At 40.6% G+C, this 22,714-nt stretch overlaps 1 protein-coding gene across 7 annotated transcripts in view; it reads left to right on the top strand.

Annotated features, from left to right (window-relative positions):
- TNS3 (tensin 3) overlaps positions 1 to 22,714 on the top strand; it is a 235,740-nt gene that overhangs the window by 54,284 nt on the left and 158,742 nt on the right. For 6 of the 7 annotated variants that reach the window (XM_037386083.1, XM_037386084.1, XM_037386080.1 and 3 more), the window contains one exon: positions 12,489 to 12,600. In XM_037386083.1, coding sequence (XP_037241980.1) covers positions 12,489 to 12,600 — 112 coding nt within the window. Of the gene's footprint in view, positions 1 to 12,488; positions 12,601 to 22,394; positions 22,531 to 22,714 lie in introns of those variants that run through there. The other variant, XM_037386085.1, reaches the window with a different exon arrangement.

The following is a 22,714-nucleotide window of genomic DNA, read 5'->3' as shown; positions in this document are numbered from 1 at the left end:
AGAGATTCACCTCAAGTCTTGAAAAAAGAGTATTTATGTTTTCTCCTCACAACATTCATAAAAATACCAGCCAACAGACCTGCCTTGTCAACAGACCTGCTTTGTCAGCAGACCTGCAATCAATCATGTCCAGGTAGTGAAGATACTTCAGAAGTTTTCTTTGATTTCAGTAGCAATATTTCTAGGCTACATGATGTGTGCTGTAATAATGAAGGACATGCTGGAATGATTGGATGTCAGAAACAGGATAAGCCTTTCAAATGAGTGTTGTCTAGTTTCACTTCTATTTTGTTGTAGATTCCCGTGAAATTATTTTAGGTTTTTGCAAGTGTACCATGGGACTGTCACTTTTTTAAATTGCTGTGATCCAGAAATCTGCTTTATTTGAAGATTTTGTTCTAGGAATGTTTTCTTTTTTTCGTTGGGGCAGAGGGAGCAGTAACTTGTGATAATGAATTATGTCCTCTGAAAGTGCAAGAAAAGAAACCTAAGCTACAAGGGAGAAAAAATTGTGAAGACCTTAAAGGCAACTGGCATTGTTCTGAGGGAATGGGGAGAGAGCAGAGTTCTTTCTCAGTGTGCTAATATGAGAGTACCCTTGGTGCAACAAATGGGAATGGAAAAGGAAGAACCCTGATGAAGTGATACTGACAAGATTGGAGAGTATTTGATAGGAAGAGTAAGGGTTTGCGGAGCTTCTTGATCGTTCAAAGGAAGAATTTAGGGTTTCGGGTGGATTCTTTGGGCATTTAAAAAGGGGCATGAAAGTAAAGGTCAACATACGTTTTAGTGAGTTTTTCTTAACTCACTGTGATAAGAGATCATGATTTTAGTGCCAGGGAAATAACTAGGTATTTTGAGCTACAAGGAACGAGCAGGTCGGTTGAGTTGAGTAATAGTTGCATTTTATGTAATTGTTTTTCTCAATGTAATAGTTCAACTATTCGTCCTTGGGTGAGTGAGCAAGTTAATCAGCTACAGAGCAGGCACTGTATAATAACTTTATAAATGTCTATTGTGTTTGATTTCCATTTCCACAAGTGCTTTAGATCTTGCAGCTGAATGTGATCCTTGTGCTTAAGCCATTTCGTATTATCCTGGTTCATCCACATGACAGAGGAGAGGAATTGTAGCTCCAAGCCTCAGGCTGGTAGCAGCAAATCCTTTCCTGGCTGAGTGGGAGCACACAGGGCTCCCCGTTAGCAGCAGCCTGTACGAGTCAGTGACCGGAATTGATGTCATTTGTCAGGCTGCCTATTTTCTCATATTCCTTCTAGAGGTTAATGTTTGAATGGGAATAGCTCATCAGAAAGGTGGAGACCATTCGGACAGGCAGGCAAGGGTATTTTCCTATCTCCAGGCTGTAGCTGAAGTGACTTTGAAAATGGTTACAATAATAAGGTGGAGGTAAGGGTAACTTAATTCAAAATTTTGTAGGAATAAAAATCTGCAGTTCAGCAGAAGTAGGTATAATTATGATTATTAGCTTGCTGTAGACTCATTCTTTTACTGTAACATGGCATGCTTTGCTGTTGGATTTTTCTTATTCTCAGAGGTGCAGGCTGAACATCAGAACTGAATGCTATATAATTAATACATTTACTGTGAGTTCCTCTCTCAAATAAAGGCAAAGTTTGAATCTGACATGGCAAGCACTTTCTCTTTCTCTGTGGAAAAGTGTGACTGCGTCTTATGGTAGGCCTGTCTGCCGGAGCCTGGTTTACATGGTTCTGATCTGGGTACCAGAGATGGGAAAGATGGTTAGAGCTGGAGGCAGTGCAAAGATCAGAAGAGGAGCCTTATTTTTCTGTTTGCAGCAGTGAGCGATCTATCTGTTGCCATCAGGCTAACCTTGTTTCTTCCTTAATGTTTTTTTAAATTCTTGTGCATCATAAAAATGTTATTGTCATATGAATTACAGTTTTAACCAGGAAGTTTTGGTACTGTTGCTTGGAGTGTTTTTTTTATTGCTTTTTGTTTGTGTCTGTGGTTCACGTTCTTCAGTAAAAATAAAAACCTACCTAGTACTAGCCTTTGAACTCTCAGAGTTTCCTCAGATTTGCCTGTTAGGGCTTAGGTGAGCATGGACTCTGTACAATATCATCTGTGGTTAGTAGCAATAAGGGAATATGACTGAGATTTTATGATTTAGTATGCTGTTACCACACAATAAAGACTTTGAGAGAACAGTCAGTAGAACTAATCTTGTAATATCTGAGGAAAATATATAGAAGGTATGCAAAATCAACGGTTGGAGATAGTGTTTTTCATCAGCTTGTGTTTCCGTAGTCTCGCCTGACAAGACCACAAAGGAACACCAGGAAAATATGAAATAAATGGTTAACCACAAGTTGTCTGCTGTCCGAAAAGTAATGAAATTACATTGTGGAGCAGGGTTGTTGAATAAACATTTCTGAATTTTGGAGTGGCACTTATATTATCCTATAAAAACTTTTGTAGAAGTCTGTGTAGTATTACTTTGCTTCTGTTTCTGAAAATATTTGATTATAACTTGACAGAAAAAAATGGTAAAGCTTCAGTAAAATAGCAGCAAAAAAGTGAAACTAGATGTTATGAAAGAAATGAAGAGCTACCCAAAAGTGCACAATGAAGATCTTTATGTTCCATATTGGGTTCTCCCTCGCTTCTTAAATCATCAAATACAAAATTTTGTAAGCAAAAGATTTTGGATCCTGAGGTTTAATGAAGTGCAAAACCTGTGCCTATTTTAAGATGTTACACAAAAGATATTGTTTTAGATTACTGTTTGGAACAGTTTGAACTACATGAAGTAAGATAACTTTATAAAATGAGGAAATAGTTAAGGACACAAGAGAGTGCTGCATTCTATACCAGTTGCTATCATTTGTGCAGATAGTCATCTGTATGGGATTGCATGGTTAACTAGAGCTGTTTGCATACTGAACCAGGAGCATTTGTAATCCCATTGCTTCTGGCCAAGGGGAATACATTGAAGTACAGACTTTGGGGTGGGGAGCATAGGAATTGAGGGAGGATGTTCGAGCCACAGGTGCTGGTCTTCAGTGTGTTCCCTGCTTAGTGTAACTCTAGCCTTTCAAAGCACAATGGCCAGGTAGGCTTCATGTGGTCGTTATACTGTGTCAGTAGGTTGCAAGAGCCATGCTGATAGGGTTGAAGTGGAGTGGTTAAGTAAGGATGTGTGTGTGGAAGGGAGGGAACAGGACTGAGTTTGCCAGTTTTCCATCCTGCTGCATTGCCTTTAATGAGACTTCCACGCAGACTTGGAAAGCATGTTAGTTTCTACTACTTGAAGATGGAACGTAGTGATGTTGCAGAAGGCAGAGCCTGACTGATGACTGGTAACTTCCCTGACAGATGCACTTTCAGTGTGTGTGCCTCCTTAGTAGAGCAGCTGCTAAACACAGGTGTATGAGAAGTGTGCAACTAGCAGCTTACTTCTGTGTATTTCTAGCCTGGATGCTGGCTCTCTCTGGAGGATGGGCCAGGGAAAAAAAGGTGTATTTGGAAGGTAGTGACAACAGAGTACCTGCATGGACTTAAAAATGCCAAATTGAGTATGTATTAGTGTAGCATGCCTGCCTCAAGCAGGATTGTGAGGGTAAGAGGGAAAGCTCATGCTGTGTAGCAAAATTAGCCTGTATGAATTTACTGAAATTATTCACTGTGTTAATATTATTAATATTTCTTCCATTTCTCAGTGACTGATCTACTGATGTACGCTTTCATCCCTCAGCTGTTTTTCCTGATCAGTGTTCTGGCAAACACCTGCTGCTGTCCGTATTTGATCTGATCTGGGTCTGACCTCTTCTTTTGCTTCTTCTCTCCCTTTCTCCACTTGCTTTGCAGATTTTTGTAACTTTCCTGGTCTTTTTTTTTTTCATATAGTTCTTTCTTTTCATGCCAGAAATTGTTTACTACAATACATGGCTTTTGGTAGCTTTTTGGTATTTGGCCTTTCAACTAAGTGCATCATGTCATAGGAGGCTTTGGTTGTACATCACTGCAGTCCTTTGTGCATCTCCTGCTTTTGTAAACAGGCTCATTAGGGACTATCCAGACAGTGGGAGGAAATATGCACAGAAGCATGTACTTTGCTTGATGTTTCTGTATATCTGCAAGAATTCATCTGCAGTGGGAAGAGGTTTGATTAGAGGTTCTAGGTGAAGATGATTTAAAAAAATGGTAAAATTTAACTGTTGGTATTTCAGGGGTAGACAACTGATCTCTCTGAATTTTTACTTTTGTTATGCCCTTCAACTTTTTTTTTTTCTGTGAACTGAGGATAACCAGGTATATTCAGAAATAGCCTATTCCCCCCTGTTATTTAAAGACGTGAATTCTAGTCTTCAGATGCCTGGCTCTGAATATGTGGGAGTTCCAGTCTTCATGTAATAAAAGCAGCGTTGTAGCCTCAGAGATGTGAAGGCCAGTTCATTTAACAAAAAAAGAAAAAAGCCATTGACAAACATTGAGCTTTCATGATGCACATAGTCCTTTGCTGCTTTCAGGCATTTCCTTTGTACAGTGTTTTCCCACACAGAACAAAGTGCCCGTCTTCCAGCGAGATGAGGACGACAAGTTTTCCAGTGTCTGGAGTAACGATTGTCTTAGTGGACTTTCCAGCTGTCTCCTAATTGCTTTTCCACCAATGCAGATTCATGTGCAGTGGAGAAATGAAGTGTTGAGACAGAAATGCAGAGAACTGATGAAATGGAAAAGTATGAGAGCTGCTGCTATTTTACATTATGGGTGAGGAGTGGACTGCAGGCTCCTCTGTGTGTTGCTGCTGGGAGGAGAGGGGATGAACCATTGCTCTCTGCAGGGAATGGATTCCTAGGGGGGTTTGGATGAAGGAGAGCAGTAAGGATTTGGCCAGAGAAAGGCAGCCACCTCACCTTGCTGCAGCAGGCGTGCTGCTCTGCCTGCATCCTGCTGGAAGGAGTGTTGGGATGCTAATGAGTGTGCATTCAGACCCACTTGGGTGCTGTTTTTCTACAGCAGGTGTTACCCACCTCTAGACAGACCTGGACCTGTTTTTTTTATGGACTGAAATCTCAGCCAGATCATAAGGGGAAGAACTTGAAACTGTCTGGGAAAACAGCAGGTATGAAAGAGTTCCTGTATATTGTTTGAGGTAGCCAGCCTCAAACTTTAAAGTGGGGAGAGAGATTTACCTGTTGATGAGTCTTTTGCAAACACTTTACTCTTTTATTATGACATCTGTATCCTGTGGCTGATACCACTTTGTCTCAAGAATTTAAAACTTGCAAAAGGGCACATGCAGTTGATGATCTAGATGATGGACCTCCTCCAAGGTGAACCGTCCACAAATGACAAATGTAAATGTTAGGTGGTATGAAAGACCAGCACATGAGGCATAGATCCTGTCTCTTGTTAGAGTGCAAGGAAGTTGCTGTTATGTCACGGCTCCCATCCTACCCTTGGTAGGGTGACTGAGGCTGCAGACCCCTGTTCCAGAGCCTTGTGGCAGGCTAAGTGTGTTGCTACTTCTCCGTCGCATCTTGCACTGCCTTGTGTCTGTCTGGCTTTCAACTTTTTAGTTCAGAGCTGTAAGTGAGAGAGCTAAGGTGAAAAGCTTTGTGTGTGAGAGCCAGTACAAGTTTGCTTACAGCTCATGACAGATGTGTTTTTTCTGGCAGCTGGAACTGGGAGCAGCTATACCTTGAAATCTAGATCTAGACACCCGAGATCTTTTCTTTTTAATTGTTAACTTGAAACTTTGAAGCATTATGTATCAGGTCTCAGCATATGGTAGAAGGAGAGCATGTCTGGAAAGGGATGACCAGAATGGTCCAGGGGATGGAACAGCTGCTTTTTGGGAAGAGACTGAAAAGTCTGGGACTCTTCATCCTGGGGAATGGAAACTGTAAGGGGAATATGATAAAGGTTTTACAAAAACATAAAGATGGTGGATAGGTTGAACTAGGCAGAACTAGTCATGCAGTCCCACAGTGCAGACACTTTAACAAAGTGTCACAGCTGATGGGAATTTACTTTAAAATGAACAAATTAAGGTACTTGAAACAATGGGGAGTATGACCTTTTGGAACTTGCTGCCACAGAAAGTTGGGGGTAGACAGTACCAACAGTGTTCAAAGCAGTTTGACAAAACTAGTGGAAAACAGGTGCATTACCAGATTTTAAGAGGATGGGTCAGGGATGGACCTTCCAGCATCGCTGGTACAGCAGGGGCATGGACGGAGCAGGACATGGGAGGAGCAGGACTGACTTGCTCTGTTGGAATAGTGCCTACCTTTGATGCAGTGATGAGAGCTTGGGTGGTTGAGATGGACGTTGTGCATACCTTGTGGTTTTGAGCTGTATTTTCCACAATTGGCTGTTGTTGCACTGAGTAAACCTTGAGTGTAGGTGCTTTGCACATAACTGGCCTCTGTCTTTAGATCTATGTAAGTCCTGTATGTCACTGGGACAGAAACTGCCTTTTTAGTTTTTAGAGAAACATACAGCTTTGAAACCCTAGTACCTAGGCAGAGTATCTTATTAAAACAATGAAGACCCCTGCTTTCTTTTGTCATAAGAAACTACAAAGGCTTCTACTGCTTGAGTTTATAGCACCAAATGTTTTAAATAAGGGGGGGAAAATACTCTGTTTTCTGTCATTTTCTATTATTCTTTGCCCCTTAAGCTCATGCAGTAAGGCAGTTTTGTACCTCATAGGTTTTATTTTTCCTCTTGACATGAACTTTACTCAGCTGGTTCCATGAGACATTTTTTTCTCACCGACATCTCTGTGTGCCCTCACTTGAGCCACAAGTCAGGAGCAGACTGCTGGGAGAGGTATCGCCAGCTCCGGCTGCAGGGGCTGAAGTCAGATCTCTCTTCTTTAGCTTGGGCTGCTTGTTTCTCGTTCTGTGAAGTGCCTTGAATGAATCGGGAGTAAATGGCGTGTCTAACAAATACTCTCTTGTCTTTGCAATCACTCTGAAGTTATTTTGTAATAGTAAATGATAGCAATAGCAGTATAACTAGCTATTTGTTTAGAGTGTGTGTAAATATATATATATTTGTGCTATGTCTGTCGCTATAGAAGTAATCTCTGAATGTGAGCAAAACAGCCAGAAATGCCTTATTTCAGTCTGTGTAAAAACCCTTGGGTGTTTTTCATTTTTTTTGCCACTGTCTTGTGTTCTTGTCATGTAGCATGGGTTCTGCAAAATGTATGTATCCACTGTTGGTAGTTGTGTATGCACTTAAATATTTGTGATAATGTTCAGTTATTGTCATTGGCTAAAATACTGTGCTGCTTTTGAAGCAACAGTACGTTTTCCAAGAAATTACTCTTATATGGAAGAGCTGCAGAGAGTCTCATGTGTTACGGTGTAGCTATTTCTGGAAGATCCTTCATTGTGTGTTCATTTTGTCCTTGTATGAGTGAGACTTTTTTCATAGCTGCTTTTACTACAAAGTTTTGGTTAGCTTGTTCTGAAAGCCATTTTAGAGGGTAGATGGATAATATCCTATTACTTGGCCTGTATGCATGGTAGGCACTCTTAAATATTTTCCTGGAAGTGAAGCAGGCAGCAAATGTGGAACACTGGTTGAGGAGTAGGAAAGTTAAAAATGCTCTTTAGTATGAGGAGGGAAGAGAAAAGCTCTGAAGTATGTTGTTGTCAGTAATACTAACTGATGTATTCTGGGCAGTCCTGTCTCATCAGTACATGCTTCAGCAATGCTGGTTGTGGGGAACTGCAGGTAACCTGGTGGGATTTTATTCTTTCATTTCTTCATGGGAACTCTAATTGTGCAGAAATCCATGGGGCTTTTGCTGTGCAGACTTTGTGTAAGAGATGGGAGGAGAGGAAGTGAAGAGGTGACAGAAGTAATCACGAGTAACCATAACAGAAAGGGCTGAAAGAGGGTGAGTGGACTGGCATTCCCCTCAGCTAGCAGTGCTGCTTCTTCTTTAGTCATGTGATTTATTTTCAGAGCAATCTTATAGAAAAAGGTATATGACTTAGTTTTGCAAACGTTTTTTAACTGGGGTTTGGCCTTCTCATGAAGACTGCTTTCAGTTATCCCTTGTTTGAGCTTTCTCTTGGACATCCCTTATGGGTATTTCCCTAGCCTGTAAAAGGTGATGAAATAACCATTCTGCTAATACACTGCTACCCCCTCCCTCCATGTATTTAAAATAATAGCTATGAGCATTATATCAGCCCGTGGATTTGAAGCTACCTTGGAGAGTGGAAGAATGCACAAAGGGAGTCCCAGGAAATTGCAGTGTTGCTGGATAAGTCATTTAGAGAGAGGACTGGGAAAAGAGAACCTATTTGCATGACCACGGATGGGATGTGAACAAAACCTATCTTTGCTTTATGTGATTTTGCTGCTGTGCTCAGAGGGTTTTTATGGGCCATGTAAAATTCAGCCAGAGTAGACTCTGACATAAGGAAAGTTTATGGGGCCTTGCATGTATGTTTATAATTTTTTCTTGGCTGGAGTATATGACATGGGTTGTTAGAAGTTTTGGAAATAGAGAAATAATGTACAAACAGTTTTTGGCTTTTTTTTACTCCACATGAGGTAACATCTGGAATTAATGATTTAATTTTAAAAGTCTAACTATTTTTACTGAGGCTTGCATTTCCTCGTAAGTATCATTTAGTCACTATCAGGATGACTTTGGAGGGAACAGATTCTGTAGAAGTATAAAGATATATTTATAAATAGTCAGCTAATTTTGATTTTTTTTTTTTTAATTGGGTATGTATGTGACTATAGCTATACACTTTTTCTTGAAGATTATTTACACAGGTTTAATTTTACAATATTTTCTTGATTCTTTGATAAAAGATATAAGCCTTGTGACCATCTTTTTAAAGAATGAACTGTTATCACAGTTGTGGTTTACATGTTGGAAACAGGTATGTTCCTGATGTAGTATGGTATTTGGAAATAACGTAAACGTCTCTTGCATAGGTGTAACAAGCCAGCATTAAGTCTCTGCTGGTGAGGAATTGCATTATCAATGTTGCCAAAATCCAAGTTGGGTATCTTGAGTGCTTTAGTCTGTATTGGCTTTACTTAAATCTGGAGAGTGTTTTTTGTGTAAGCTGCTTTTCTCAGAACGTTATGTATCTCAAAAGCCTTTGGCAGAGTTGCTGTGAATTTTTTATCTGATGGTGATCAGTATGTTGCTACATAACGAAAATGCTGGGTGATGAGGAGTATTTGAAATTCATCTTACCTGAGGATGCCCATGTAAAACTTCAGGGTCTGTTGTGTTACACTGATCCAAGTCTGGGATAAACTTTCAGCTCCACTGGATGTCTGTGTGCCATGGAGAGCACAGCATGGGCAAAAATATTTCCTTTGTGGTAAACAAGAATTTCATAATACTAGCAGTTGAGACCAGACGTAATTACAGCCTCTTCCTCAGGCAAAAACTCAGTCTGTAACCTGTGGTTCTGCGCTGTTTTCTTCCAGTTTTGGCTCCTAACAATCACACGCTGTTTAGGTGCCAGTCTTGAGCCTCATGAAAGCAGTCTAGTAGCGTTGCTTGCTGCCTGCTGTGGTTGCTCTCCTTTTTTTTTTTTTTTCCCCCTTCTCCTTTCTTTTACTTCCCTCCCTTTCTCTCTCGTTGCGTCCCCCCCTCCTGTCTCGTCCTTTCTCTCTTTGCCTGTTCCCTCTCTCATGCATACTCTCTGTTCCTCTTCTTGGCATCTTTCTTAGTGGAGAACCACAAAAGCTGTACCAAGTGACAACAAAGAAACCTTGGTCTAGGCTTCTCTAGGTTTCACAGTATATTTTAGTAGAGTTCTTGTATAAATGGCTGTGAGTACTCAGTCTTCTAAATGAACTGCTTAACTGAATTGCTTGGAAAGTCTGGAGTGGAATGTACTTAAAATGAACAACAGGGAACAAAAAATGCACATTTTAAAAATTCAGATGCAAAGGCTGCATTGCAGAATATTTCCAAAATGCCAGAGAGGAAAATTACTTTACTTGAACTTTACATTAAAAATGAAATGGAGAGATTGACTAGTTGATCAATTAATGTCAAGACCTACTTACACTAAACTCCATTATCTAAACAGTGAGTTCTCGTGACAGTTGTCTTGCTTTGGAACAGTGCAAGTGTAAAAGCTTGCATATAAGTGTTTGGGAGGCAGGAAATAAGGGGAAGCAGGCCTAGATACAGAATAAGCTTTCTGTGAAGTGTGTCCGTGAATTTCTTCAAAAATGCAAGCTCTGCAAAGCTGTCCTTTTCCAAGAGAGTTGCAGACCTGTCATGTAAACTTTATGCAGGAGTAGAAAACTGCAGGGAAGAAGAGCGGATAAAATCTGAAATGAGAATTCTGTTCTTTTGTCTGTATATCTACAAAGTAGAGAAACTCAGCAACCAGTGTGGATGATGGCATTCCTGAGTTTTTAAATTTTTTTTTACATAGAAGGGGGCTGTGGAGATGAGGAACTCTCAGCTCTTGGGCACGATGCCTGAACCCATGATGGTACAGAACCTCCTCACATCAGATTGGTGAAGATTAGTGAAGTTACCTGGATGTAATGACACTTTTCCTTCTTCCCTGACCTCTTATCTCTTCAAAAACATCTCCTGTGTTTTCAAACACAAAACCCCCCAATCGGGACAGAGATTTTTCAAAAATCATAAATTTTATCTGTTTGCCAACAGATATGTTCATACATAATGCTGGAGTTCAGCTGTTCCTTTTCTTTATGGTTTATTTTTGTCAGAATTGTGTTTCACGTTGATATCTTTTGATTTAACTTGAATTAGCATGATGCAGATGTCAGCAGTGGGGGATACGGGGGAATTTGTGACTTTGGCTGCTACAGTGAGTGATGGAAGTGTCTAATGAAGCATTGTAATTACAATGCAAATTTATTTCTCAAGTATTTCATCCCCTGCTCCAGCCTTTCAAGAACATGGGCTATTCTACTATTTCTCTCACTAATTTCTGCTGATTAATACACTTCACTGGTGGAAAGATTTTCCTGATAGTCCAGTCTGAGTCTGATTCCTTCAGCCTCAGTATTTTCTGCAGTGGTGTTTCTGGAAGTGCATTAATTGTCTTGGCTTTACACTGTGGGTAAGACCAACAATATTTCCCAAAGCTATTCTTAAGATCAGGCTGACACTGCATCCCCATGGGTGAGCACCCTGACCCACCCAGGGTGGGCAGTACCTGCCCTTTGTGCAACTCCGGGCTCCTCTGGAGTTCCAGGTAGGTCATTGTGGAGGCAGTGCTTGGAAGGTGACATCTATTTTTATGGCTGTCTTTGTGCCCGCCGAGCAGCTGTGCTGTAGATGTTTTTGGAGATGGTAAATGTTCTGCCTAAAGCCACGGGCTGAATTGCTCAAAGCGACAAAGAAGCCCCGTGTTACCTTATTGCCATAGGCTTGGGCATTGCACCACGCCGGCGGGCTTTCTGGTCAGGTGTGGGGTGGGACCCCAGTGTGGGGGGGTCTGGCCTGGCTGCCAGCGGGGCGGCGTTCTGCTGCTGGCTGCCTGTGCCGCTGGAGCTCAGCGCCGGTGTTGGTGTTGAATGCGAGCCCCTTTGCGCTACTGAATTTAAGGACGATAAATGTGAAATTAAAATGACAAATGTGAAGAATCATTTGGGGAATTTCATGGTCTGGGGAATTATATTTTTGGTTTTGCATAGGTAACTGGTATTTCCAAAAAGTCAGCCAATGAAAGTGAAGGTTGATAGACCCTTCCAGAGGAGATACTGACTCTGTCATAGGCTTTTGGTAGCCCTCTTTGTTGTGTTTCCTAAGTTACAGAAGCCGTGTAATATCCATTGCATATATGGTATTGACTTTTGCAGTTCTGTCCCCAGTTAGAAATTTCATTACTGCGTTATGTTTTAACATGATATTTCAGTTACTGTGATACTCTGTGGAAATATTAAACTACTGTGCTTTTCTTACGCAGGAAAGAAGCAAAAGTGATTTTTAGAGTTTGTGATCTGTACCAAAGTGAACTTGCATGGATACTTTTGATTTATTAAATTAAAAGCCCAAGCTGTCTTCTGCACCATATGAGTTAAATTGGCTACTGTGATAGAACATTATTTACATAATTTTTAACTAGTTTAAGCTGAACCAATGCAAGTTTTTATGTAGATGGGACCTTAGGTCAGAATGTTGTTGGTTCGTATCATAAAGATTATTCTGTATTTTCTCTTAAAAGGTAAGTGATAGACTGAATTCTGAAGTTATGATGTAAAATGTCTTGTAGTGTCTGTGTCCTGATATGCAAGGGGTTCCTCACACTCTGTTGCTTCCCACACTTCAGACTGGAAAGTTTATGTTATTAAGTGAGGATGAGAGGACAAGTGAGCAAAAGCACTTTGACATACTACTGTTGTACTACTGACACACTACTGCTTGATATTTGATTTAAAATTGTCTGTTTTACTTAAAATTATGACTCAGAAGCTGAGGGAAGGTCTGATGTTATTCCCCTTGCTTCCAGCCTCAAGAAACAGCTTCGAGGTCTCACATCTTCAAAACCAAGTCTTTTAAGAAATCCAAAATTTGTGGGATCTGCAAAGAAGTAATTGATAGCCAAGGCGTTTCCTGCAGAGGTGAGTAATGTATGATCTGCTGCTTACTTTCTTGCTGTGTAAAGGAAATTAACTTTATATTAGTGATAAAGTTTCAAAGAATCCATGTTTCTGGGATTCTTCCTGGAGTAAGTATAAATGTTACCTCAGTTTATTTCCTTCCTTTATACAATCATGTTCCCAGCTTTTGTCAGGGAATGGGGTGCTGTAGTAGGTAATTGGACTTGTATAATGATGTGCTTTTATTACTGTGCTATTCAGGCAGGTTCCAGAATAAGGCAGTGCCTGTGGAGGCTCTCTGAGGAGTGTGTGAGGGATGTGTGCAGAGTGGGTGACAGATGCCTCTGGAATTCAGTCTCCAAATGAGGATTTGTGTGACCCTCGTCCACTGAGGCATGAAGGTTTTCTCTGCATTAATTTGCAAAACTTCACAAGAGCAGTCATCGATTTATTTACTTTTTCCAGTTGTGTTATGCTCTGTCTAATCCTTAGTACTTTGGTCTAATCACTCACAGAAACAATAAAGAGATTGTCCTGGATGCAGAGACTGCAGAGATTCAGCTGCCTCTGGCGTTGCTGCCTGCTTCTGGCTGCTGTTCTCCCTCTCTCCTCTCCCTTGCTGGGTAGAACTGAGCATGCTTGCCTCTTCTCTGTGGGATACCTGTGGTGGAATTAAACCTTGGGAAAGCTCAATTGGTCCTTTATGTGAGTTGTCCAGGAACAGGGGTTTTGATTCCCTGTACTGGTTTAGCGTGGTTAATGTTCAACTCCTGTTACTCCATGTTAATAAAAGAGTTTCTTTATTTGCCACATGCGTGGTTTACCTCCTAGTGAGATAATATTATTGTCTCACCTGAAGTGTAGTTGCTGTTTTCACTTAGAGGTGTTTGCAGCACTTCCCAGCTCTAGATGGATCTCTTTCTTCCACCTCCTCCCTCCCATATTCTTTGAACACATTAGGATCCTTCTGAGGATTTGGGAGGGAGGTGGGAGATGTGGATGTGAGAGAAACGTGGCCGTTTCCTGAGCTAAGGTGCAGACTTTGCAGATGAACAACTAAATGTAAAATACTTCACCTGTTCAGCATTACAGTTAGCATCGTAGGAGTGGTAGTTGTATGTGTATTTCTTTAACATATTTCTTCTGCCTGTCCTTCTGGAGGCTGGTTCCAAAGTTCTTGGGGTTTAGTTGATTTCAGCTTAGCAGAAATAGTATTGTTGGAAGGAAGCCTGGTGAAGGAGCTGCCTGAAGACCCTCTTGATCATATTCAGTGTAAAAAGCACCGTACCAGGAGAGAATCAGTACTTTAAAGGGAAAGGCCTTGGGGGTGGGAATAGAAACAAATGTTTGCCAGTTTGCTCTGGATTTGAGTTCTCCCAGCCCAGAGCTGGAAGTCTTAAATTCACCAAAGCTGTGTCAGTGTGCATACCTACCAAAGGTGCCAAGAGCTGTATTGCGTCTCTTGTGAACAGGTCAGAGGTTAGGATGAGTTTGAGCAACTTTTCCTTTTTCCCCAGCGTGTAATAGCTTTGGTTCAAATACAGAAACTAACAGTGCGTGCTGATGTAATTTAACATCTCTTTGGCTAGCGTTTATGCATGGTTCAAAGTATCAGGAAGAAAGCAAAACTCACTTATATTCAAACCATCTAGGATAAAAGCTTTCAGGAAAAACAAAAACTGAGGAACTGAAATTCTACAATCACTCCTACTGGGATCCCTCCAACACACTCCCCAAACCAACACATTCATGGCAGTGATGCATGTGTCCCTGTCTAAGTCTGGCTGGGGTCATTTTATCTAGGTTTCTGGGTGCAGTTTTCAGAGGGAGCCCCTTGATAGCATCACATAGCCCATTTTGTTGATGAGAGCACCAGGCAGACCCACCATCCTTTGCTGCTGGTACACTTTGATACTTACTTTGTTTGATACTTACCTGTAGGATGGGAGCACCAGGAGTTGCACAGAGTGAAGTGATGGCTCCAAGTAGTTTCAGTTAAATAAGAACCCATTTGTATTTTAACTTACAGCATGGGTTTTATAAAGCAGAGTTTTGGGAAACCTAGAACTAAAAGTTGTCTGTTCCCTTGCCAGCACTGCAGTACTTTAAGTGTACCCTAGTACTGTGAAACTCTGTTAATATGAAGAAAAATAAACCAGCTGTTTCAGAGCCAAATCCTGGTGTGGTTACTTCTGGTAGATTCTGCCTGATGGTGCTGAGTGGAAGCGAGCAAGTTGGCATTAGGGGGAGGGGAGGGAGAAGAAAAGCCTTCAGTTAAGAAGAAATAAAGTTCCTTTGTGTATTAATGAGAAAATCTTGCTTTTTAACAGTTTCTCCTCAGAAAATAATAGCTCTTTGTACAGACTGCAGGTTCCTTCTAGACTATAATATCTTATCAGTTAAAGGAAAGTTACGTGTCAAGAGAAATGAGAGGAAGGGAAAGGCTCCGGATTGGTCACTATGTGGTATTTGCTGTTTATCTTAGCAATGAATCATCTACTTGTTGTAAGAAAAAAAACGCACCACCCCACGACTGGATGTTGTGTTAGTTAGATAAGTTTCCATTAGTATGTGGCAGTCATTTTGAGGGGGTGGCGTTTGACCCTGTCTTGCAAAACGTGTCCTTTGCTGGTAGCCAGGTCTGAACGCAGTGCCTAAAAGCTTTCTATGAAAACTGAGTAATTGACTGAAAGGTACGCTTGAACGGTGATGTCCCTTTGTCCTTGTATACTTCAGTCCACCTCAGTAAACCATACGTGGTTCCCGTGAATTTATTTTTAAGAAGCTCTGCAAAAACAGTAGCAAGAAGGAAAGGCAAGTTTGCAGAAGGTGAGGCTCCTGGCTGCCTTCCTGCCTGGTCAGCGTGTTTGTAGCTGGGCTCTGTCTCTGGATGTGGCTTCTCATTCTGAAGAAAGGACAAACAGCTGTGGATAGATTTCTGCAGTACCTGCACGTTCTGCAGTAAGCCCAGGACCACATGACTCCCCGTGTCTCTTCGGCACTGCCTCAAACTGGAATGCTTTTGAGCTCTGGCTTGATCTTCCCTGCAGCACAGTTCAATTGAATTCAGGGCTAAGCAGGTATACATCCTCAGCAGGCACAGTTACATAGTTAGCCAAAGGGTTGCAGTGTTACTTTTTAAACTTTTTTTTTTTTGCTTTTTGAAGCTACTTACCCTAGATACTGAATATTCAGTATCTTATTTCATTTGTAAACAAGCTGCCATCCTTGTGAATTTCTATTTTATTGTATTTCTTTTATATTTCATATATGAAAAATGTGAAATTCTTTTTTATTTCTATTTTACTTTCTTTGTTTGCTTTTTAAAATTATCATTTATCTTTGTTGTGTTGTGACCAAAGGACTGTAAGTGTAGAACACATAGCTTTTTAGATGCTCTGACTCTTCCCAATCTCTAGAAAGTACTTATCTGACAATTTAAAAACTGTAGACCAGATCTGGGAGATTAAAGTATTTCTAAATAATGCAGCATTATTTCCTAGCTCTTAGAGCACTGGTGAGTGAAATAAGCATAAAGAACTGAAATACTTTATACATTTCTGTTGGTGAAATGCCCCTCCCTCCAGCTGATGATTAAGTTATGTTTAGGTGCTGCTGGTGAGGCTTTGCATGCAATACAAAGCATTCCATGAGTTAGGTTTTGAACTTAAAGCAATTAATGGGAGTTGGAATGAACTGGGTTATCTTTTTGTTAATCTAACCTACCCATGAAAGTGTTGGTTTTGGGAATATGTGTCAGAGCAGTTCCAGTAGGAATGCTTGTAGAATTTCAGTTCCTAATTTTTTTTACTATTTAAGGCTTTTTTCCTTGTTGGGTTTGACTAGATCTGAGTTTTGTTTTCTTCCTGCTATTTGAACCATGTATAAATGCTAGCCAAAGAGGTGTTACATTTAATTGGCAGGTACTGTTAGCTATATTGTGAGCAGAGAAACACTTACCATGGTATTGTGTGCAAGCTGAGTGTAATAAAAGATACAATTCACCTTCTTAAAAGTAATTGTATAATAACTTCTGTCTTGTAGGTCATGTTAACATATGGTCTCATGCAAGTGTTGATTGGCTTAGAGTAAGTACTGAACTGTTCCCTCGAGTATGGAGCATGAAGTGATAGTAGAAAGTACATTTCCTCATCAAATTGCAGTATCTGTGTTTAATAGAGAGCTTCTAGCTGCTTACAGATCATAGATCAGGATTTGAAGACAGTCGGAGCTAGATCTCTTCTTAAAGAGGTTTGATATTTTCCTTTGAAATTCACCTACTTGTTTGTGATTGTGCTTCTGCTCACTTTAACGTCTCATTTTGGGATAGTTGGAGTTAACTGATACAAAGAGTTCTCTGTATTGTGCTCATTGCTGCTGGCAAGACAAAATATGTTTGTATATTGGGGCTCACTTGGAGCTGACAAACTGTTCTTAAGGCTTGTTTGTGTATACTTTGTGTGTAAATATATGCATATGTAATCTTCTATGATAGCAGGTGGTTTTATGTACTCTATCAGTAAGTGCTAAGTTCAGTAATAACATAAGTAGTATCTTAATAATGTGCAAAGCACGTCTGTGGTCACAGTTCTGGCGGACAAACTAGAAAGCTAGAAATGCCGAAGGAATTTGTATCATGCTTGGGCCAGTGGCATTACAGTTGCCTCTAAATGGCGAAGCACGTAGTGTGTATTTGTGGGGTAGGGGTGTTTGTGTCACCCTGGTTTCCATGGAGTGATCCTTGTGAAATAAGATCCTGTATTACTAGGCACTTATATGGGTGTATTATGAGATCTGTTCCTGTATTGATCTTGTAGTACATTGTATATAAGATACATACTGACTGTAATTTCAACCTAGCTATAACGTAACCATATTTAAAAGAATATATGAGCTTGTGAGCAAACGAGACCTAGAATTTCTTTCTGCTGGTACTGTGTGTTTTCAGTAATGACCAACATTTGATGATATGACAGACAGACAACTGAATGTAAACTAGGATATGCAGGCTGTGGGACAAGGAGTGGAGTCTGTTGTTGTCCCTAGAGCAGATTAATATTTTGTAGCACCTGTGAACCCCAAGGACAAGGGATTACAGAATGCCCAAGCAAGGCTGGGTTAGGTAGAGACCCAGGCTCTGCTATAAACCCTCATTTGACTGTCAGCCTTGTTTGTGAAAGACATCTGGGAGGATATCCAAGGGAGGCTGCATGTGGAGGATCTAGTGGTGGCAGAGAAGCCTTTTTAGGAATCCCTCAGAAATGGGTGGATGTTGACCTGGGCATGAGTGACACAGAGTGTACTGTTCTGGGGAGGGAGAGGCTGGAAAGAGAAACGTGGACTGCAGCCCATCTGTGGCACCAAGAAGCCTGGGAAGGTCAGCCCCTCTTCTCTAGACAAAAGGTGCACACTGTAAATAGCAGCTTCCACTGGATTAGTAAAATGTGCTCTAATTAACACAGCTGTACAAGCTATGCATTCATATTTCAGTGCAGAGCTTAGATAGCGAAACACGGAAGCGATGTGCATAACAACAGCAAAGACATGAAAGGGAAGGATGAATAAAGCCTTAACTGGAGCTTAGAGAGATACAGAAGAAGCCACTGTAATTAGTAGACATTACGCAAGTGGTACATAAGCATCCTAGCTGAGCACAGCCCTCTCTGGAGCTGAGAGAAGCTGTAAAATTGAAATCCTTTGGCATGTTGCTACCCCAGTGGGAACTGGGGGAGGAATTTTGGCAGATATCTCTAAGGTAACTTCCTACAAATTTAAAAATAAGAAATACACAAGGCAAAAACCTCTAGTGGGATGTTTAATGTTCATAGCAGCCAAGCTGCGTCACAGATACTAAATGATGTTTCGGAAAGTTGTAGTGAACGCATGAGTTCCCTATTTGTGTACCTCATAAGGACTGGCTTAATCACACCAGAATTTGATCTGTAGTTATAAAATGTATTTTAAAGTTCAGGCTACTAAGATTTCTAAAAAGTTGCAGCTTGTATTCATTACAGCTAATAAATTAAAAAGAGGGGAAAAAAAAAAAGTGTGGAGTGACTGTGATCCCCTGTGGCCTCCCCGGTGTTTTTTTCCAGGAAAACCAATGACTGCTATGTGATCTGTTATACCTGCAATTTTATAAACTTAGCCCACTTGAGGAGAACCCAAAATTCCTAAGGGTAAATTGATGTTAGAATTATCCACTCTTAACTCAAAACACTGAAATGAAATGCTACCATCATAGAATGTATCATGCGAGTGTGATGAACTTGATATGCCATGTGGGGAAAGGAAACTCAAAGTAAATCTTGATGCATTTGGCTAAAACCTCACACTTCTAACTGGCTTCAAAACAAGGCAGGGGGGAGAACTACCATGGGAGACAGAAATATGTATAGGAAGATAAAGTTTAAATAAGAGATGGGTGAAGAAATCTGTTTTAAATAATGCTGAAGGGTTTGTTCTGACCACGTGAGGAAGCTTCAAGAAACTGAGTGGGGCTACAGGGAGAACTCTATTTAGTCACATTCAGGATCTGAACCCTGTAAGTAGGTAAGAGGGGGAGTTGTCAGCTGATTTTATGCAGAGTCCCCATCTTGTCATTAATGAGGTTTAAAAAATACTCTTGGAAAACATGCCTACAACTGTATAGTACTTGAAGGGTCATGTTGATGACCTCCTTTGCGTAGCCTGTGTTGCTTTCTATTCTGGTGAAGGTTTTTCTCACTGAACGTTTTCTGTAGGAGCTTAAGAATGAGCTGTAAATCAAAATTTCCAGGCCCACTAGGTCTTATCCACTTAATAAATAAAGTTTTTAACAACATCAGCTTTCTTATTTTGAAGACTGCCCATTTTAAGCCAATCTCTTATTTTTCTGTGATCCTTGCTCCTAGTCTAATTTATGCAGGATATGTTTTCAAGATCCATCAGAGGCATACAGTGTTTTGAGATTTTACAGTTCTTGTGCTGTATGCAGCTGCTAGAAAAACCTGGAGGCAGTCCAGCTATTTTTTTAATTATTTTATTTTTTTTTTCATTTTTCATGTGGGTTGCTGGCTACAGTAAACCATAGTCTGGTTGAAAATGGTTTTGCAGATTAAATGCTGCAACCTGGGGTTATCTGTTCATCTGGAGGGAGGAGGGCTAAAAATAACCTTGGTTCTGAACTGGATTAAGGCTTAATTATTTCCTACCTGATGTACAAGTGTAGCTTAAAAAGATGGGAAAAAGTTACTGTATGAGTACTTTATTTTTAAAACTGTGAAAACATTTTCACTACGCTGATGTTCTGCCTTTGTAGCAGCATCTATGGGAAATCAAACAAAACTAAACAAACAAACCACCCAGGAGTTTGCAGGATGCAGTTAAACTGATAAAGTCAGACTATAAATGCCACAGGAGAAAAAAATTCCCCAAAACACTCGTGGCTGCCCCCCCCCCCCAAAAAAAAAAAAAAAAAAACCAAACCAAAACGCCAACCCAAAAACCCAACCCCCAAAAAACAAACCACAAAAACTGAAACAAAAACCCCCAAACAAATAAACCCCACCACCCTTGGTGGTCAGGATTCTTTCTACAAGATGGAAAGGTGGGAGTAAAGAAAGAACAGACATACTATTGCAGCATCAGTGCTAGAATTTTTTTGTCTTAATAAAGGTTTTTCCACTGCTGCTGTTAGCAACAGCAAGTGGAATATTTCGTCTGTGGGAAAGCTCATTCACAACACTCTTCACTGTATAGCCACCGCAACTAAAAAATGCTGAAGCTTTGCATAAATTTCCCATAACTGTCTTTTAGCCTTCATCTTCAAAAACAATGTTTGCAGTCCCTGTCATGAAATGCTGGGAGCAGTGTTCAGATGAAGAGACAATGGTTGGCTGAATACGGAAAAAAGAACAAAAGAAAATCTAGGAAAATGTTTGAGGCACAGGAAATGCACCAGCAGATGTTGTTGCTGTAGCGGGGCTGTTAGGCTTGCAACATTTTTGGCATGTGACTCTTAACTTCTTAAAAATAGAAGTGTTCACTTTTGAAGCTGAAGCCCAATATTTCCAGCCAGAGGACTCTTTCCCCCACCCAAAGGTATCTCTGCCCCGTGCAAAACTGCATACCATCTTATTTTTAATGCTGCAGTTAATAATTTCCATGTGTCTGTTTTTCATACCACTTTCATTTTGGATCTTTATCTTGAGTTGAATCGCTGCAGAGCTGGTAGGAACAGGTCAGCAGAAAAGCGTGTGTCTGTGTGTGTTGGTGAGAGTTTTTTGTAATAATCTTATCACGATGTTACCAATCCCTCGTCAAAATCTAAATGGCCAGCAAGTTGCACAGTTCTCTCCTTTGGGGACATTATATTATGGGTGTCTTTCTGTATCAAGCTCTGCCTGGAAAAGAGCCTGTTGTGGTGGCGTTGCAGTGCATTTGTTAAAACATCTTGATTTGGTTTATGAGAAAAGGAAAAATGCCTTTTCTTCAGAGCCAGTGGCAGACCTGGGGTTCTGTGCGAGGCATTTATTGCGGGGGGGGGGGGGGAGACGTTGCTCAGTAGTGGCATCAATATCCCGGCTACTGAAACAGCTGGGCTGTATCCCTCCTGTGACGTGGACACCCACCTTCCCCTGCTATTCAGAGAGAAGGCTGAAATTGGGAACTAAAAAAACAAAAGTCTTAATTACACAAGTCTTTTTATATACTTGGTTTAAGATTTTTGTTGTGGATCATCATGGACTCTTCCATGACTGTCAAAAAATAGCTTTAGTAGCATGTGTCTGTCTGGGGAAGCTGAGCTGGAGATGCTGGGGCAAAGCAAGCACCTTCCAACAGTTAGGCCTGTGGCTCGGGGTCCTAATTTATTATTTGTCACCAGGAGGGTAAAAATTAGTATCAGGAGCTGTATAGTATATACTTTTGGGGCAAGTGATCTTTCTTAGAGATTAGTAAGGTAGTAAAGTAAGTTATATCTTTTAGATTCTCTATTTATATGCCTGTTTCTGCCCCAAGAGGATTTCTGCATTGTCTTGTTTGTACCCTTGCCATACGTATTGTTGCTTAAAAACAAACATGCAAAAACCCACCATGGAGAATCAAAGCTGTGGTTAAATGTGAGGTTGTCTTTATAGACTAGTCATGTTTTAATAGTCACTGCCTATACAGTCTGACAGAATGCTTGTGTGGAATATATACAGCCATACTGTATGTCCATTAAGCGCTAAGGTGTGACAAGGTGAGTAGCCCTTACCACACAGAGGAAAACTTAAGCTTTTTTTCCTGGTAAACCATAAATCATTCTGTGGTTAGTTTGCAGAAGTACTTTCTTACTCTGTAAATATATCGCTACTGGTTTTCAGAGAGCATCCTACACGCATGAATGTAGGAAGCGGAACTTTTCATGTCATAAAAATTTGGGAGCCTATGTCTGAAAAATATGGATCACTATGCTTATCTGTTTGTCTTTACCTTGGCAGCAGTATTATTAACTTGCAGAAGTTAACACATCTTCATTTTGATGCAGAGAAATGTCTGGGTTTGGTTTTTTTTTCTTCTTCTTTCTCCCCTTTTAAAAACATGTTTTTTCAGAGCTATTGTTTAAGAACTGTTTTGAAGTGTAGTAAATTGACTAAATATGGCTTGGCCTCCATTTCATCACCAGCCAGCTCGGGACAGTTGTTCTTGGAACTGATGCCAGAATCCTTAAACACAAATTTGGAAAGTCTGGTATTTGATGAGAGCTGATGTGTGGGATGCAGACATTCAGCTGTTCAGTTGAAGAACTGAAGTAGCCTTGCTGAGTGTGACATTGATTAAGTCCTCCGGACTGTGTTGCAGGCACATTTTTAAATTCAAATACGCTTGGGCTGTAGTCCGGAAAAGAGCTGAGTGCTGTTTCACTTGTAAGCTTTGCCTGAAGAATGCCGGCATTCGGTGGAAGCTGCTTGTTGAGGTCTTTTAACTGTAAGTTGCATGTTACTTTCCAACAGCTGATGTGCAGTGTGTATGCTTAGTTGTGCTGTGTGTTTTTGCATTGCATATTTGTTGCGCTATAAAAGACACGGTTTGCACAACTGTGGTGTAATATAGCTCTTTTGGCCTTAGAAATTTTCTGAAAGTGTCTCTCTCGACTATACAAGGCTTCCCA

Source organism: Falco rusticolus, chromosome 4 (genome assembly GCF_015220075.1).
Source record: "Falco rusticolus isolate bFalRus1 chromosome 4, bFalRus1.pri, whole genome shotgun sequence".
In the NCBI taxonomy this organism is placed as follows: domain Eukaryota; kingdom Metazoa; phylum Chordata; class Aves; order Falconiformes; family Falconidae; genus Falco; species Falco rusticolus.
Note: the sequence above shows the minus strand (reverse complement) of the source record. Positions and strands in the feature narration are given on the sequence as shown.